At 38.0% G+C, this 18,353-nt stretch overlaps 1 protein-coding gene across 1 annotated transcript; it reads left to right on the top strand.

Annotated features, from left to right (window-relative positions):
- Window positions 1–379: 379 nt before the first annotated feature.
- Window positions 380–18,328, top strand: LOC136678017 (1-phosphatidylinositol 4,5-bisphosphate phosphodiesterase delta-4-like). The gene is made up of 15 exons (XM_066655771.1): window positions 380–416; window positions 1,936–2,094; window positions 2,850–3,078; window positions 3,385–3,514; window positions 4,948–5,179; window positions 6,645–6,846; window positions 7,417–7,561; window positions 8,383–8,535; window positions 10,423–10,590; window positions 12,986–13,142; window positions 14,132–14,248; window positions 14,513–14,691; window positions 15,732–15,864; window positions 16,197–16,346; window positions 16,673–18,328. The coding sequence occupies exons 1-15, from the start codon at window positions 380–382 to the stop codon at window positions 16,762–16,764; spliced, it is 2,283 nt and encodes a 760-aa protein (XP_066511868.1). The 3' UTR covers window positions 16,765–18,328.
- Window positions 18,329–18,353: the final 25 nt, after the last annotated feature.

The raw sequence follows: 18,353 nt of genomic DNA, 5'->3' as shown, positions 1-18,353 counted from the left end.
TTTATTTAAAGGCACAAAGAGCAGCTCAACTGGGCACAATACAGACCAGTGTGCCTGACTGAGTCCTGAAACCTAGCATGTCTTTGTATAGACACTGATAATCTCTGCCCATACCCTCTTTATTCTCAAAGCTCTCAGTTTCTATAAACAGTCTAAAAACATAGTCAATGCGAATGCCACAGTTTCATTTTTTCATTTTGGTTTCTTTTTTTTTTAACTCCTTCTATATTTTATTTACTTTAGATTTTTCCCCCTTGATATTTAATCCCACATGGGCAAACTTTATTCTCAGAATTTTCAGTGTATATGAATACACTGGTTTTCTTAAATATCATTCCCTATTTAATTTGTATTTTTCATTGTGGCAGATTCCTGGAATATGACACAGGAGCAAATTATTACCCCAAGTTTCCTCCGTAAGTATAATATTTTCATCAGCTTTCATTCATCCCTCAGTATGTTCATTTATTCCATATTCTACAATTTATTCATTGTACATAGTCATTTTTCATTGTCTAAAGCAGGATACCGTTGCTTTGGAAAAGCAAGGAAATTTTTTGTCTGCTTCATTTGGGAGGCAAATTGCAGATAAACAGGAAAGCTGGAGGAAATTATATGTATGAATATGCAAAATTATCACACCTCTTTCCAGAAGTTATGTATTCTAAAATTTATCTGCTGGCGATACCACTGTCTAGCTCAAAGGGCTTTTGATTAATGTTAGCACTGTAGTAATGTTGGGTAACATTCTGTACAGCTGTATTTAAATATATGTAATCGTAGCCCAGTCTGATAATTTCTCAGTAATATGATGCTTCAAACATGCAGTTTATGGTAAGTCTAACTTTACTGAGAACAGGACTTTATGGTCATTCTCTGCTATTGGTTTATTTCTTCCACAATGTCTGAATAAAAGCTGTTTAGATGCTCATATGCCCTTTGATTTTAAATTACATTTTACCTATTTTAGAAAGTGGTCGATTTTGGCAGTGGTTATTAACAAACGAGTAACGTTTTTTAATTGCACTAGAAGCAATATTTAAAATGATCAACTATATGTCTCTATTGCAGCAGTAACAGCCCTGACAATTCTTAAAAAACGTTCTATTGATAGGAACATTTCTGTGAGGAGTTGTTAGCAGCTGACCTTAGCATTAATAAATTCACGTATTGATTTTGGATAATTGGCTCTGAATCAAAAACACTACTCCCAATTAATCTAAATGTACTGAATAGAACTTTTATACACCTCTTGCCAAAACTTGCCATTGAGCCTTGTGAACTTGCACTCATGTGCAGATGCTCCAGAGCATCCAATTTGATCAGTTAGTTTGCTAAATTTTGGAAAAGAAGATTTCTTTGCTTTTATCTTGTTTGGCTGACTACATTTTGACTCAAACAAAGATTAGATGCTTATTCATATTTCTATCAATATTGCATATTAAGTGTCAAAGTTTCAAAATAAACTGTCGTCTCCACTGTCAGTGCTGTCTGTATATGTATAAAGTAAGCTACTGTTATTCTGAATTATGTGAATTCCAACAAGTTAACAATGTTCAAGCCTGGACTGCTTTTTGATTGAGGCAAAAATTTAAAAAAGGCAACCAATCAGAATAGGACTTGTTTATATGTATCAGTCTTAAAGGCACAGTAATAAAACTACTTAATTATAAGTTATAAATGTAAAATATAAGCTATTTTAAGTGATTAGCATAGTAGAGAAACAGTGGAAGGAGAGAGAAGCTCAAGCAGCAAAACACAGGATTAATTTCCTGAACATGAGAGACAGGGAGGTGGATATTTCACTCTGTCCAGGGTCAGGGTGGGAGTCAGGGTTAGGGTCAGGGATCACTTGAAGATATCAGAATGTGGGTCAGGTGTATTACCTGTTGTCTGACCCTTCCTCAACTGTCCCCCTGTCTGTCCTCCTCACAGGTATTCAGGCAGATGCTAACCTGCAGTCGATGCAGGTGGGCTCTGTGATGCGAAAAGTAAAATCCAGAACCTGGAAAAAGCAGCGCTATTTTCGCCTGCAGGATGACGGCACTACCATCTGGTACCAGAGCAAAAAAACTGGCAACGCTCACTCCACCTGTAAGCTCCGTTGGCCGTGGAAAAATACCCTCAGTATGAGCCATTTACTCCATAAACTCAGGTTTTAAAGCTGAAAATACAGCTGCTTTAAATAGACACCTTTCTGGAAAAGAGGTTCTGAACAGGTACCTCAGGAAGGTTATATAATCAAATCAGATCTAGAATGTTCCACTGGAAAATCAGAGCAGTACAATTATGCTGATATATATATGAATTAGCCATCACTAATAACCAGGTATTTTAAATAGCATATTAGTTTTCACTCTGCCTGTATCAGTTGTTTAAACTCTTGGCTTTTATTTGTGTTCCCAGTTCAGTTTCTATAATATTTCCTGAGTAATTTTTAAACAAATTACTCTATGTTGTTTTTCTTTGTTTTTTAATGGGTTTATAACCCATTATTCTACTCCTTTAATCTACCATTAAATATGTTTTTTAGCCATTTTTAGACAACTTTTATAAAGTATCGCTTTTGAGAAGACTGTATATTCAAACATGTCCTTGCATTTGTATTGTTATAGGGGATAAATATACAATGTGATTTTGTGAACTTTTCATGATTATAGCCAAGATCATTCTTAGCATTATTAAATCTACTATGGTTGGTCTGTTTCAACTTTGAAACCTCAGAATAACTAAATAGCTGATAAATTTGTCATATTGCCCATAGGTTTAGTGTAATATTAGACTATGTGAAGCCATTAGTTTTTTGTTGAATGTGTCTATGTGTGTGTCTATGTGTCTGTTTTTACCAGTCTCTATTAGTGATGTAGAGGCAATAAGAGAGGGTCATCAGTCCGAAGTGTTACTGAGCATCGCAGACGAGTTCCCACCGGACCGCTGCTTTACGGTGGTGTTTCGTGGGCGCCGCTGCAACCTGGATCTAGTTGCTGAGTCAGCAGAAGAGGCACAGTCATGGGTCAGAGGCATGAGGAAACTCATTGAGAACCTAGAGAACATGGATGAAAAGGAGCGACTTGACCAGTATCCTTCAGAGCAAACACACGTACACTATACATCCAAAACATTTTGTAGACAACCCTGAAAATTAGTGTCATCAGCCTATAAAATATTTACTCATTACTGACATAGCTGGTATAATCTTTATAGAAAAGTATGAAATAAAATAAGAACAGCTGAGCCCAAGATCACCTTGCTCAGTGTCAAGTGCAGGGTGAACCACAGTGTTCTGACATCTATTGTAAAATTGTCTCTGAAAAGTAGTACCAGTGGTTGCAGCGAAGGGGAAATTTGTGTAAAGTTTTTTTTCCTTAATGGTGCCCTATCCAGGTGGATCACTGACTGGTTTAAGAAGGCAGATAAGAACGGTGATGGCAGGATGAACTTTAAGGAGGTTAAAGACCTGCTGAAGATGATGAACGTGGACATGAATGAGGATCATGCTCTGCGCCTCTTCACGGTATACAATAAACAACAACAAAACACATGGTCTCAAAATCTCAGGGTGCTGCAAGAGTTTCTTATTTATATGTTTATTGAGAATTTTCTTACATAACGGTATTTAAAGCCAAACTAATGAATGGTTGGAAATGTACCGGTATAGCACCCCACTGGTGACATGAGCATTTCCATAAAATAATTATAAATGTAGTATGTATGTATCTTTACACTTACATAGCGCTTTTCTAGACACCCAAGGACGCTTTACAATCCACACTGCTCAGAACGCTCAGAACACTCAATCCACACACACTGGTGAGAAGCGGCAGCCAAACGCGCACAGCGTACTCTCGACCAGGAACGACCATCCACCTGGAGAACTGAATCGGGCACTAGGATTTCACCCAGGACACCCTCACACACATATACAGACAGATATTCATTCACATACACACTCATACACCAGGACAGTTATTAGAAAAGCCAATTCACCTACCCTCCATGTTTTTGGACTGTGGGAGGAAACCAGAGCCCCCGGAGGAAACCCACGCAGACACGGGGTGAACATGGAAACTCCACCCAGATGGGACTTGAACCCAAGATCCCAGCGCCGGGAGGCGAACGTGCTAACCACTAACATCACTTTGACTCTGTATACTGCTATTGTGCTTAATGTATTACGATGGGTTGCAGGGGATATTACAAAAATCAGTTGTTCTCAGTTTAGCTGAATAATTTAAGCCAAAAATGAGAACTGTCCACTTTTTGGGAACTTATGCATCAGTTTCTCCCTAACATTTTTGTGTCCAAATATTGGACCTGCCACTAAAATACTGTAAGCTTAAAATGCTTGTAAGAGAACATGAACTGGTTCCCATCTTGTACCCAGTGATTCTGGGTAGGCTCCGGACATACTGCGACCCTGAACTGGATAATCAGTTACGGACAATAAAAGAATGATTGAGAACATAAACAGTCAGTCTGCCTGTCACATTTTTCCAAGATAGGGTCCCAACACTTGGAACCACTTGGGAATATCAAGAACACTTTTGTATGGCCCATTTTGTTGTCATTCACATTTTTGGAATGTCAGCTGTAGCGATGTTTGTTCAGTATGTTCTGTACTTGACTTGCTCTTGAATAAGTAATGCTAGTGGCCAGACAACACAAGTCCATTATACTAAGCTCAGCTTACTCAGAGTTTTAGGACTTTAACTTAATGATGTTTAGGTGAGTTAAATTGTTTACATGAATCTTGTCAGTAGCTACTGCATGTAGCTTGTAATTCACTCACTCATGTTTAGCAGTGCTGTTAGCACTCAGCTATATTGGGCTATATATTATAAATGACACTGTATCTTTGCTTCTCAGTAATAGCAGGTTTTATTTATGGTTTTATTTTCTGTAAGCATTACCTGCAGTAATATATAGACCTCTCTTTTGACTCTTCAGATGGCAGATAAGTCTCAGTCTGGGACTCTGGAGGATGATGAGTTTGTACTGTTCTATAAAATGCTGACACAGAGGGAGGAGGTGCTCAGGATCTTTCAAGATTATTCCAGCGATGGACAGACACTTTCGCTATGTGATTTAGAGGAGTTCCTGCGAGAGGGTCAGCTAGAGCAGGAGAGAGTTCAGCTGCATGCCATGGCGCTAATAGAGCATTACGAACCCTCAGATACAGGTACACATCTCACCTGCAGATTGAAAAAAAAACATACCCTGAAATACATACATAAAATACTCTTAAATAAATACATAAATAATCATAAAAATTTTGGCTTTCTGTCTGCTTAAAATAATTCGATTTAACATCCAAAACACCGGGTGGCACTGTGGTGCAGCAAGTAGTGTCGTAGTCACACAGCTCCAGGGACCTGGAGGTTGCGGGTTCAAGTAAGAACTCCGGGTGACTGTCTGTGAGGAGTTTGGTGTGTTCTCAAGTCCGCGAGAGACATAACAGACACAAGTTAATTACTAATATAACAACTATATCTGAGAACAATTGTAATGATTGAACACAGGCAAATTCTTTGTTGATTGTCAGAGGAGAACAGACTATGGCAAATTACTTGCAAATCAATCTGTAGCATGATTTGGATAAATTTGATCCAAAATATTTAGAATCACTTACATCTTAATTAGTAGAAGATTGTTTTCTTATATACTTAACTCTAATCAGTGTATGTTTTTAAACCCGTTTATACGTTTATACCCGTTTATTCATGTAATTGAGCTAGTTTCCTGGATCTAAAATCTAAGCATTGACTAAAATTAATTTTGTTAAATGAGCCACTGTAAGCAGGATTAGGCTTGCCAAGGACAAGGGCTGTTGTTAGGTTGTTGTTTCCTATCTTTCTGTGAAAAGAATTTAGATATGTTCTAATTAAAATATAATGTTAATTTCATTAAAAAATGATTAGGAAGATTATTATAATTGTGTTGTAACATCCTCGTGTACAGGGGCGTACATAACCAGAGTATAAGAGTCTATCTCACCTGAAGTCAGCATAATCTTGGCCTCACACCTACCTGCAGACAAAAACGAAACTTCAGATACAAGCACCATCTCAGTTACCCCTCTCACTTGGACACAAAACACCCTCTGATAGAGATATGACCCCTCAGCTGTCCAGAGAGGTTCCTACATAACACGCAGACATAAAACACCCTTTCGAAAAAGAATACAGCTAGACGACTTAAGGAAGCTGTATAACTATTTAATCCTCATTAGTTTCTTATGTTTAAGCTTGAATTCTTTGGAGCAAGTCTGAATACCAGCCATAATTTGATCTGTTTAAAAAAGTTTGTTCTAGTATCTATTAGTTTATCCTTCATCATAGCACTAAATTACTGTAACTTGCCTAAAAATGTTTATTCTACCTTTAATCTTTTATGGTTTTACAGTTATTATTATTATTATTGATTCAAGGGTGCTGACTAAACTTTGAAAGCTGTGTAAAGTCAGAACCATTCTAATAGATTTTTATCATGTATCAGTATGCTGAGCTCCAATGATATTACCTTTGATGTAGTGTGTTTCTTCCTGAAAGTTGGACACTAAACCTCTGTGCATGGCAACTGTGTTCTCCACTACACCATCACACCACACTGCAATATCTTACACTGTATTACTTCATCTTCTGTAGCTAAGCTACGTCAGGCAATGACAATCGACGGATTTCAGATGTACCTCCAATCATCAGATGGTTCCATCTTCAAACCGTCCATGCAGAAACTCTATCAGGACATGAGCCAACCACTCTGCCACTACTTCATCTCCTCTTCACACAACACCTATCTGATGGGCGACCAACTACGAGGACATAGCAGCGTGGAGGCATACATACGGTACAGTTCATATACATTTTATTTATTTCCATATACACAATAAGATACACAGGGGACAGTTGCTCATTGAAAGTTTATTTTGTTCTGAAAAAGCCGTAACAGCTTTTACTCTACTGTGAAAGCTTTAAACTAAATGTTGGAAAATTGAGGTGAGGAATACATGGCAACCATGGGAATTTCACTGCGGTCAGATACTAATGGTGTTTAATTAGTTTTGGAACACAAATCATTGTAAATGGATTTGGATCAGAAAACAGTTTCACTGCTCCACAGCCCAATACACGAGGGGTTTATTTCTCTCTAACTCATATTTTACATCAGGCATTGTGTCATTAGTCTTATGTGCATATGTTCCAAAACTGTCTATTATTTCATGCCTTTCTTCAGAGAATTTAAACAATTTGTATATATTATTGAATGATTGTTCACAATGGATGCAGCTTATAGTAGCTGAATTTACTAATTAACCTTGTCTCTGTGTGTGTGTGTGCTTGTGTGTGTGTGTGTGTGTGTGTGTGTGTGTGTGTGTGTGTGTGTGTGTGTGTGTGTGTGTGTGTGTGTGTGATACAGGGCTCTAAAGCGAGGTTGCCGTTGTGTGGAGGTGGACTGCTGGGACGGTCCAAATGGAGAACCCATTGTTTATCACGGACACACTTTCACCTCCAAGATCTTCTTTAAAGATGTTGTCTCTGTGGTCGGAAACTATGCTTTCAAAGTACATCACACACTGCAGGCTTTAGTTTCTTAACTATCTCTCTCTCTCTCTCTCTCTCTCTCTCTCATTACTCACTAAATCTTTTGACTCTAGTTGATCTCATTGCTCTTAAACTCTTTCTTTACTGCAGTATAAATTATGTGTGTGTGTGTGTGTGTTTGTGAACACATGCCTGCACATGATCAGCATGCTGTCTCTTTGCCAGGTTCAGATGTTTGTCAGGGCACCAAATTTTGAATGTGTGTGCGTGTGTGATGGTAAAGTGATATGGCTTGGTCGACCCCTCTTTGGCAGTGTGTTGGCTGCTGGATTGTGTCGTGGGGTGTATCCTTTCCCTTCATCACTTATTCACACATGCACACACACATTCACACACAAACACACTAACATACAGTATAATGCTAAACGTTTGTGGAAACCTACTAAGGGTTATTAATCAGGAGTTTATTTCTCTTAGCTGCATTAACTGCTGCTACTCTTCTGGGAGGGTGTTAAGCTCCCTGAAGTTTTAGTTTTAGTGAGGTCAGATACCCACTTGGGATTATTAGTTCTGGTATTAGAACACTTCAGAGAACACAGTTACATTTTATACTCCTCTAGTTGACAGTTGCCATTCAGCATGGTTACATTACCCTCAAGTGTAGCTGCTCCAGTGCATTTTGTTTCATGATTTTCTTGGGAGATTATAAAATATGTGTCAACAACAATGCACCTTAAAAACGTTAAACTCACTCATTATAATGTGTGTCTGCAAACATTGCGCTTACATTGTATAAAACCTCAAACAACATGTATATGTTCACCCTTGAATGTTGTTGCAGACGTCTCTGTACCCAGTGATCCTGTCTATAGAGAACCACTGCAGTGTGGAGCAACAGAAAACCATGGCCCAACACCTCACTCGCATCCTGGGAGACAAACTGTTGAGGAATGCTCTGGAGGGTAAAGTCAGCAACGGTCTGCCCTCACCTGAGGTCAGTCACAGTAAATCTTGTATTTTGATATTGGCAGAAATATCATGACCCTGTAATTAGGGTCTTGTATTGAGAATCGAATTCCCTCTGAATCCAATATGAATCTTTTTGAATCCTTGTGGCGCAGCAGGTAGTGTCATAGTCACATAGCTCCAGGGAGGTTGTGGGTTCGAGTCCCGTTCCGCGTGACTGTCTGTGAGGAGTTTTGAGTGTTCTCCCTGTGTCGGCATGGGTTTCCTCTGGGTGCTCCAGGTTCCTCCCAGAGTCCTAAAACACACGTTGGCAGGTGGATTGGTGACTCAAAAATGTCCATAAGTGTGTGAGTGTGTGTCGCCCTGTGAAGGACTGGCGTGATCTCGCCTTGCACCCAGTTATTCAGCGTAGGCCCCGGACCCACTGCGACCCTGAACTGGATAAACAGCTACAGAAAATTAATGAATATTAGAGTGAAAATAAATTTGTAAAAAAATTTGAGTTTTTTTCCTAATCACACTGTACACTGTAAACCTAAACAGAGTAGCAGTAATTGATGATGTAATGGAATCCCTTTTGACCCCAAGACTGGTAACACACACACACAGCCCCCTGTAGTGTTGAGGCCCTTCACAATCCTGATCACTTTCTCTCTGCATTGGCTGAGCTTCAGCCATATGATCTGCATTCATGATACATTAACACACACACATGAATTATTAACTCACACAATATTATACACACACAAGCACTTTATGCTGAGATCATTCTAGAACATCATCTTATATAACGTGGCTAAACCTACAGCATTTTCTATATACATTATATAATAAAATTAATATCAAGAATGAAATTATTGTTTTATTTGTCATTCCTCATGACTTATAGTAAAAAGTTGTGATCAGCTCCCAAAGAGATAACCTTTTTAATTATGACCTGGTGTCTATACTATATTTATTAGTATTTAGCATATTATTATGTTTTTTCCTACATACATATTATTTATTAACAATATTGGACAATACATAACTTTCGTTTGTCTTAATATTCATATTTAAATTACTATTACATTATTACTCAATATATCATAAAAATAATAATTATTGTGACTTTGAATTTTTGATTGAAAGATGATGTCCCTTATATTTATTCTCTTCTTATTAACATATTTTACAGGAAGAGCTACTGTATATATTCTTGGTTAGCTGGAGGCTAATTTACATGCTCGATAGACAGGCAAATTACATTTATGTAAATCTGTTAAATAGAGATTTAAACTAGGAAATATTCACACACGCGAATTAACAGAGGTTCTTTCTTTCATGCAAATAGAAGATTTGGTCCAGAGACACTAAAATGTTAGTGTTATGTTGTTGTTTCCACTATAAATCTCAACATATATGAATAAAAAAATTACCAAAATGTAAAGATATTATTTACTAAGTCTATTTTAAGCATGGACACTATTATGTGGAAGATTTGCTGTATGTAGCATAAACTAATTTGTACAAGGATAAGTAGGCAAAATTAATAAATGTATACAGTCACATTTAGACCCATTATTTACTTGTAATAATTTGTTTATGTTTTGGTGATAAAATGCTTTGGTCAAAATACCACAAGGATCAAACAAAACAGCACTGTTCAGCACCTGCTCCTTTAAATTTCAATTAATAATTGTGCTCTTTATTTTCTGTTCTCATCGTCCAGGGCCGTGCTTAGAGATACAGTCCCAAAATTTCTGCACTATACATACAAAGCAGCACAATATCAAAATGTCTAATTTTATCCCAAGTTCTCTGATGTCTGCACACCACAAAACATTAACTAGGTTGTCATGTTTCACTGGTTATGTGTTGGTAGGCAGTCCAGATACATTTGTGTGTGTGTGTGTGTGTGTGTTTATTTGCATAGGATCTGAAGGGTAAGATCCTGCTGAAAGGGAAAAAAATTGGGGGTCTGGAGGGGGCCCTGAATGGAGTTGTGGAGGACTCTCTGGCAGCGGAGATTAGTGACGAAGAAGATTCTACTGAAATAGATGAAGAAAACCTTCACAACGACATGATCCGCCGCAGACCAAAGGTAGAATGCTATCTCTTGCACTCTCTTCATACTCTATCTCCCACACTCCTTCTCTCTTTCTCTAACTCCCATGCACTTTACATTATTTATTTACATTTCAACCACTGAATTATGCTGAATTTTTGAAAATACAATTGTGGCCCTCTGCAAGTCTAACAGATTTTATAAGCTATTGTCACAATCTGTGCATGAGCGTGTGTTCAATGTGCAGTTAAATCACCCTCCCTGTGTCTCACATTATCCTTACATAACCTGACACACACACTCTTCCTGTGTGTTAAATTCCATAGGTTTGGGTTTCAAACACCACATACATGTACATGTACGGAAACATTCACTAAAACTAGTCATTTCAGCTACTTAAGTTGTGGTGCAGTATTTGTGGACACAGATTTTACATTGTGCACAACCAAATTGTATAATCTACAGAAAAAACACATGAATTGAAATGTGACATTATAGAGCACAAAGTTTAAAATCACTAGATTTAATGCCATAGTGCAGTGTAACTCTTTCCTCTGGAGTAATGGAGCCCCATCTAATATATTTTGGATGAGTTGGTCTGTAGTTTGTGATCCAGAAGTTGGAAAACAGTAAAGTAAAATTAAAAATTAATACACACAAATGTATATAAAAACATATTTAAATATATCAAATAAATAAAAAAAGCAGTATATCAACCCTTTTAACTCTGCCTTGAAATGTCTGAAGTGGCAAGTGGAAGGGGACGGATTAACAACTAATAAAACATGGATGTGTTGAGAGCGAGGCAAAAAATAGACACATGCGAGAAGACAAAAGGAGAGAGGGATACGTTGATGGTGTTGTGTGTGCAGACAGAGACACAGAGAGAGAGAGATACAGCACTAGATTGAGATGGAGATATTAGAGGCAGTGAGAGGGCAAGGGAGGTAGAGAGAGCAAGAGAGACTGACAGGGTGAGAGAGAGAGAGTAACAGAGAGAAAGAGAGATTAGATCGAGAACATCACACTTCCCTCTCTTCTTCCTCTCTGTGAGAAGTGAATGTATTTGATTGACTGGGAAACGTGCTCATTTGAACTCTGCCTAATTGCAGAAGGGATATTGTAACTTCTTAATGCCCTGCCGTTTCTGAATCACGAATGTCCAGAAGCTTTCTGTTTTCTGTCTTTATTTTCTGCAATAGCCATAAGGAGGAAGGACACTGGGGGCAGGAGCAATTTGGCCTTCTAGTTGTTTATTCACAGTAACAAACATAAATGAATATGGAACTAAACAGCCTTTCAGCTCTGCAAAAAATGTAAAACTTTATATCCTTATCAGCATGTCCTTCACCAAGTGTTTCACAAGCTTAATTTTCATCCAGGGCCACAAACTGTAGATAATTACTTGGCAAACACTTCTTCCGAGTGGAGGGGTATAAATAGGTATTTTTACATTTTTATTTATTTAATTGTTTTACTTTATTGCTGTAATAACTTCTGTACTTCTGGGAAGGCATAACACTAGATGTGACTTAACATAGCCTCAAAAGCATAAGTGAGGTCAAGTTGTAGCTTCATCACTCCAGAGAACAAAGTTTCACTGCTCCACTGCACATTGCTGGATGCCTTTATAACTCTCTAGCTGATAAATTGCATTGGACATGGTAACCTTATGCTCATGTGCAGCCTCTCCAGAGGATCCAGTTTCAATTCATGTTTTTCTATGAAGATTATACAAGATATGGGTCCACATTCAAGTGGCTGATAACACTAAATATTAGAGGTGTCTACAAACCTTTGAGCACAGAGTGTAATGAGACAAGTTCCCACTTAAGACGCACAAGTAGAGTATCACATTCCATGGAAGGTCTGTGAGGTAAACCCAGCAGGTGGAGACCCAGTGAGTTCGATGGATATGTGTCAGTGTGTGTGTGTGTGTGTGTGTGTGTGTGTGTGTGTGTGTGTGTTTGATAGCTGTTTATCTGGCTTCAATTTAAGTCAAGAGTGAGATCAGTTTTCATTTAGAGCAGCAGCTGTGTAGTGCCTCTGGCTTTGAGCCTTGGATAGTAAAGCTTCACTGGACACACACCTGAGTGTGTGTGTGGATGAGCGACCTGCTGGAACACACCTTCTGACACAGTTGGACTGATAACAGCTATAGATATCATGCAAGCAAACATAAATGCCTCTATTAGACAAGGTCCATCTGTTGGATGTTGGATTAAAAACACCACCATTATTTCACTATAAAACCTAATTAGAAAAAAATCACTTACTTCCAGTTCTTTACACATAATTAGAAACCCAGCCTTCTTCGTCCACTCACTGGCCACTTTTATAGAAACAGCTTTCTTTAACCTCCACTCACTAACCCATTCAAATACTTGTTGTTTACCTCCCTAATGTACAGCATATGTCTGTGTGTGTTCAGAAATCAAAGCAGCGTTTGTCTAAAGAGCTGTCGGACTGTGTGGTGTACTGCAAGAGTGTCCATTTCAACAGCTTTAAGCATTCACGCGTCCACTCCAAGTTCTATGAGATTTCCTCCTTTACTGAGTCCAAAGCCAAAAAGCACATGAAGGAAGCAGGTAAAGCCCCACAAAATCCATGTGATTTCTTATTCTACAACCTAACATACTATAGACTACTAAGTATATTTCTATAAATCCAAAATGGTAGGACCCACTGGTAGTTCCAAATTTCATAAAACACTGTTACCTAAATGTGCAGACATTGGTGTGATTATTTTTTTTACATTTTATTTTCAGTCAAGTACAACTCACATGAAGAATGAAATAAATTTTTATTTGGTATAGTGCTTAGTGCAACCAGATGGTGGCACAAAGCAGCTTTCTCAATATGAACTTATTGCCTATATTGCTTTCTTGAATGTCCCTTAATGAACCAGTTTATGATTCACTGAGTGTGTTACCTATATGGGGAAAGCATGTATAAAATCAGTATAAAACCATGCTCACTATTACAAATCATAATAGTTGTGTTCTTACTTGGCTAGGCAGTGACATTGCAAAACACCATCTCTAACGGGAGCCGCAAGCTTTGGAATCCACAAACAGCAGTTTATTCATCGTGTATTCATTGGTTATTTATGTTTTTTAGGGACTCAGCACAGCTTTGCAGTTCAGACAGATCAGAAGAGTTTTTCCATTACATGTTGCACCATTTCCCCTCTTTATAGTCAGATTAAAACAAATGTGATCTCCTGTAGCTTGGATATTTTTCAAACGGCTAGTTTAAGCTGAATGTCTGCATTTTGTCATGATTGACAAGTCTCTATGGCCAATCAGCATTGGCTGTTTGGGAGTCCCCTCTCAGCTCACTTAGAACCACAATCGGACCATTAAAAAGTATCAGGTACCAAGTACCAAATTTGCCAAACGCCAAAAGTAGAGCCGAGTCAAGTAGATTAGGTACCATGCAGTGAAAAAAGCACCAGTAGTTATAGGCTGAACATATGCACTATCTAATTATTGTAGTTTAATGTCAGTTTAATCTGTAGTGCATAATGATTTGGTGTTAGTAAATACCACCCATCACCCTTTTTGTTGCTGGATAGGAGCAGATTTTGTTCATCATAATGCCCGGCAGCTCACCCGTATTTACCCCAATGGCATTAGAACAGACTCCTCCAACTTTAACCCACAAGAAATGTGGAATGCAGGGTGCCAAATCGGTGAGTGTCTCTCAGTTTCTGATTCTGTTTCAAAATGTGAGCCTCTGGCTTTAAATTTTTTAAATGTGCTCTCTCTCTCTCTCTCTCTCTCTCTCTCTCTCTCTCTCTTCTCTCTCTTTCTCTCTCTCTCTCTCTCTCTCTCTCTCTCTCTCTTTCTCTCTCTCTCTCTCTCTCTCTTTCTCTCTCTCTCTCTCTCTCTCTCTCTCTCTCTCTCTCTCTCTCTCTCTCTCTCTCCCTTGTCATTCTACCTTTTCTCTCTCTCAGTGGCTCTGAACTTCCAGACGGCTGGTACAGAGATGGACCTGAACGATGGGCTGTTTGCTCAGAATGGTCGCTGTGGTTATGTGCTGAAGCCGGTGTTTATGCGAAGCTTGGAAGAACGTTTTGATCCAGATCATCCTGAGATTCGAGATGGATACCGGCCTGTAAATCTCACTGTAAAGGTAACAACAACAAATATAATCTCCAAAGAAAAAGCATTGCCAATAGTATGAGACTCACTAATGCAGCTGGACATGGGCCTGAGATCAATGCCAAGTGTTGGCTAGAAGTGTATAATGGACCACAAGCACTGGACTGTGGAGCAGTGTATCTGCATTCCCTGGATTGAGGTCTACCCAATAAAGTGATACTTGACTTCACTAATAATTCCGTGACTAAATGCAAATCATTAACGTGTGTTTTTTCGTGTGTGTTTGTATGAATGTGATAGTATAAGGTGTTTATTTGTGCTTGTGTATGTAGTAATCCTGTGTAATGTTTTGTGTGTTTTGTATATGAGACTTACTGATGCATGTTGATGTATATTATAAACTCAGTATATGTACATAAATGTTTTTATATTATTAATAATATAATAAATATATCATATCAAATAAATAAATCATTTTAAATCTGCACCAATATGATAGGCAGCTTTTACATGATTTTATCTGCTGATGAAAACAATACCTTTACAATCATCCATCCATTATCTGTAACCGCTTATCCAATTTAGGGTCGCGGAGGGTCCAGAGCCTACCTGGAATCATCGGGCGCAAGGCGGGAATACACCCTGGAGGGGACGCCAGTCCTTCACAGGGCAACACAGACACATTCACCTTCGAGTCGCCAATCCACCTGTTTTTTGGACTGTGGGAGGAAACCGGAGCACCCGGAGGAAACCCACGCAGACACGGGGAGAACACACTAACTCCTCACAGACAGTCACCCGGAGTGGGAATTGAACCCACAACCTCCAGGCCCCTGGAGCTGTGTGACTGCGACACTACCTGCTGCGACACTACCTGCTGCGCCACCGTGCCGCCCTACCTTTACAATCATTAAACTTTTAATGATTCGGACTGTATGGATTAGCATTTTGGAGAAAAATAATATGTATTTCTGTAACATTACATATACAGTAAACATTCTGCTCTTTTGTTGTACCATAAATAAGTCATCAACTATCCATTTTAAACACTTCACCTTTGTCAATTATCAGGTAATCAGTGGTCAGCAGCTGCCGAAGCTGAACCAGAAGGAAGCCTCAATTGTGGACCCTCTAGTCCGAGTGGAGATCCATGGTGTCCCAAAGGATCAAGTCAAACAGGAAACTCGTCACATTGACAACAACGGTCAGTTAAAAATTTGACAAAAATCATATGACAGATTTTCCCTAACCTACAAAACAATGTGTTTTACAATGACAGAGGCCATGTTATCAAGTCTATTAAAAACTTAAGAAATCAAAGAATGTTTAGCCAGAACTCCTTTTAAAATGAGGCAAAAAAAAAAAACAGCAGACAATCCAAACAATCCTAAGAGATATGGAGCAAAGCATATGCAATATTTTACCATTGTTATGAAAATGTATAAAAATCACAAAAATTTCACTAGAGGATGAAAAAGTATATGGGTCCTTTAATTAATTTCAAGCTTAAAAAAAAACATTGTTTCCCCTGTACAGGATTTAACCCCATGTGGCACGAAACTTTGACATTTACCGTCCATGTTCCTGAACTTGCTCTGGTGCGCTTCGTAGTGGAGGACCATGACAAAACTTCGAAAAATGACTTTATAGGACAGTACACCTTGCCTTTCTCCTGCATACAGCAAGGTACTGAGACTAAAATCAGCACATACTCAATGTTCAATTCAGATTTGACTGGAACCAATACATTGATTTAATTACCCTTTTGGGATCTCACTGTCAGAACTGGAAGTAATTTGCATCCTTAAAATACACCCCTAGAAGTATTGTTGACAGAAGTATTATATCCAAAATGTTCAGATCATTTTGGCCCATTTTTACTGATTCATTATGAAATGTTTATGCAATATAAAGGTAGCTGCTGTGGTCAAATGATGAAGAAAAACAAGAAGTATTTTTTTTTTATTAGAAAAAATGAAGAATAACATGTTTTGGTCTGTTTTCTGTTTCAGGATATCGCCATATACACCTCCTTTCAAAAGATGGCACCAGCATCCCTCCATCCTCTCTCTTTGTTCATATCCGTATCAAAGAGGGCACTTAACACCATCTTTTTACAGAAACTGTAACAAACATCCTCTAACATATACAGGGCTTGCACAATCACAAATCTTCCCTGTAAAAATGTACCATAAATGACAAAAGGGAAACTATCAGCATGAAAAAGAACTGGCTTTTTATAGATATACATTATATGGCCAAATGTTTTGAAGACACCTAATCATCTACTCTTCTTAAATGGAGGGTATTCGTGGATAGGTTTTTTCCTATTTGTTCCTGCATTACCAGCAAATTCTGATGATGTTTTTGCAGACACAAGAAAACTGGTTTGTTCCAAATCCTCCCAAAGGTATTGGATGGATATCTGTCACACTTGAGAACCAATGTGGGAGGCTTATACCCCATTAGCCCACACATAGCATTAGGCTAATGTTTGAATTGCACTGCTCCAGAGCTTCCTATTCTATTGGTGCTGTTCTAAGGCTATCCTACAGTGTATTCTCAATTGAGGTGTGATCAATAGGTGATGTAGAATGCAAGGGTTGTCCACAAACATTTGGATATTTAGTGTAGTGCATATAATAAGAAATGGTGCGCCAAATGTTTTTTTTTTAACTATATTAGACTATTGCTTGTGTGACAAAAAGTCTTTCATCATCTTCAACACGTCTGTGTCCAATGTTGTATCTTGGCAGTGCTTTTAGTGTATGTGATGAATTTAGACTTAAAGGTGAAACAAGTGATTTCTTTCATTTTCTGATTTTAACTTGCTTGCTTCTGGCTTGGTCACACAACATTTTGCCTTCCACTGAAGTGCAACACTCCAAAAAAACAGGTGTCACTGTGTCCCTGCCAAACAGGCACAGAAGTCTAAAGGAATGGCATATGGTTGATTGTGATATAAATAACATGGAACCAGATTTTAGGAATAGGAGTTTTATATTGTATGTAAAGTTTCAGAACATACTTTTCGCTCCTGAGTTGATATATGCAAGCAAAAAAAAAACAGCCTATTTATTATTTTTGTGATATCACCAACTCAAGTATATATAGTCGACTACAACCTACACTGTTAATGTAAAGCTGGTGATTATGTCCAGGTGAAAGCAATAATTTTGGTTAGAAGACTGACTAATAGAGTCCATTACATCATCAACATCACAAAAATTAGCTGTTACACAGACACAGAGACAACAAATAAAAAAAAATTGGGGTCTACGCTACACAATATTACAGCACTTGCAATAATAATACCATTAATAACAGACGTACTACAGTATAATATTATAATTGAATAACCCATGTAAACTTCGCATATAATTTTGGTAAAGAATCCCTGACACATCTAGGTGTCAGTAGTATGGTTGTTTCGTAGCAAGTGTAAGAATCCCTGGAGAAAATTATTTATTTATTTATTTATTTCATATATTTTAACTGATATGCTGACATTAGTTTCAAAATATTTATCACACACACAGCACACGTATGTATACACACACACAGAATTAAACTGACTTGTCTGCTGTAATTTTTTAATAATTCATGCTGCTCATTACTAGTATTATATTTGTACTCTTGTATATATATATTGAATGACATTTATTCATTTGCCATGCTCAGCTGGAGAATAAA

Source organism: Hoplias malabaricus, chromosome Y (genome assembly GCF_029633855.1).
Source record: "Hoplias malabaricus isolate fHopMal1 chromosome Y, fHopMal1.hap1, whole genome shotgun sequence".
In the NCBI taxonomy this organism is placed as follows: domain Eukaryota; kingdom Metazoa; phylum Chordata; class Actinopteri; order Characiformes; family Erythrinidae; genus Hoplias; species Hoplias malabaricus.
The sequence above is the reverse complement of the archived record's forward strand: the minus strand, read 5'-3'. Positions and strand labels throughout refer to the sequence as shown.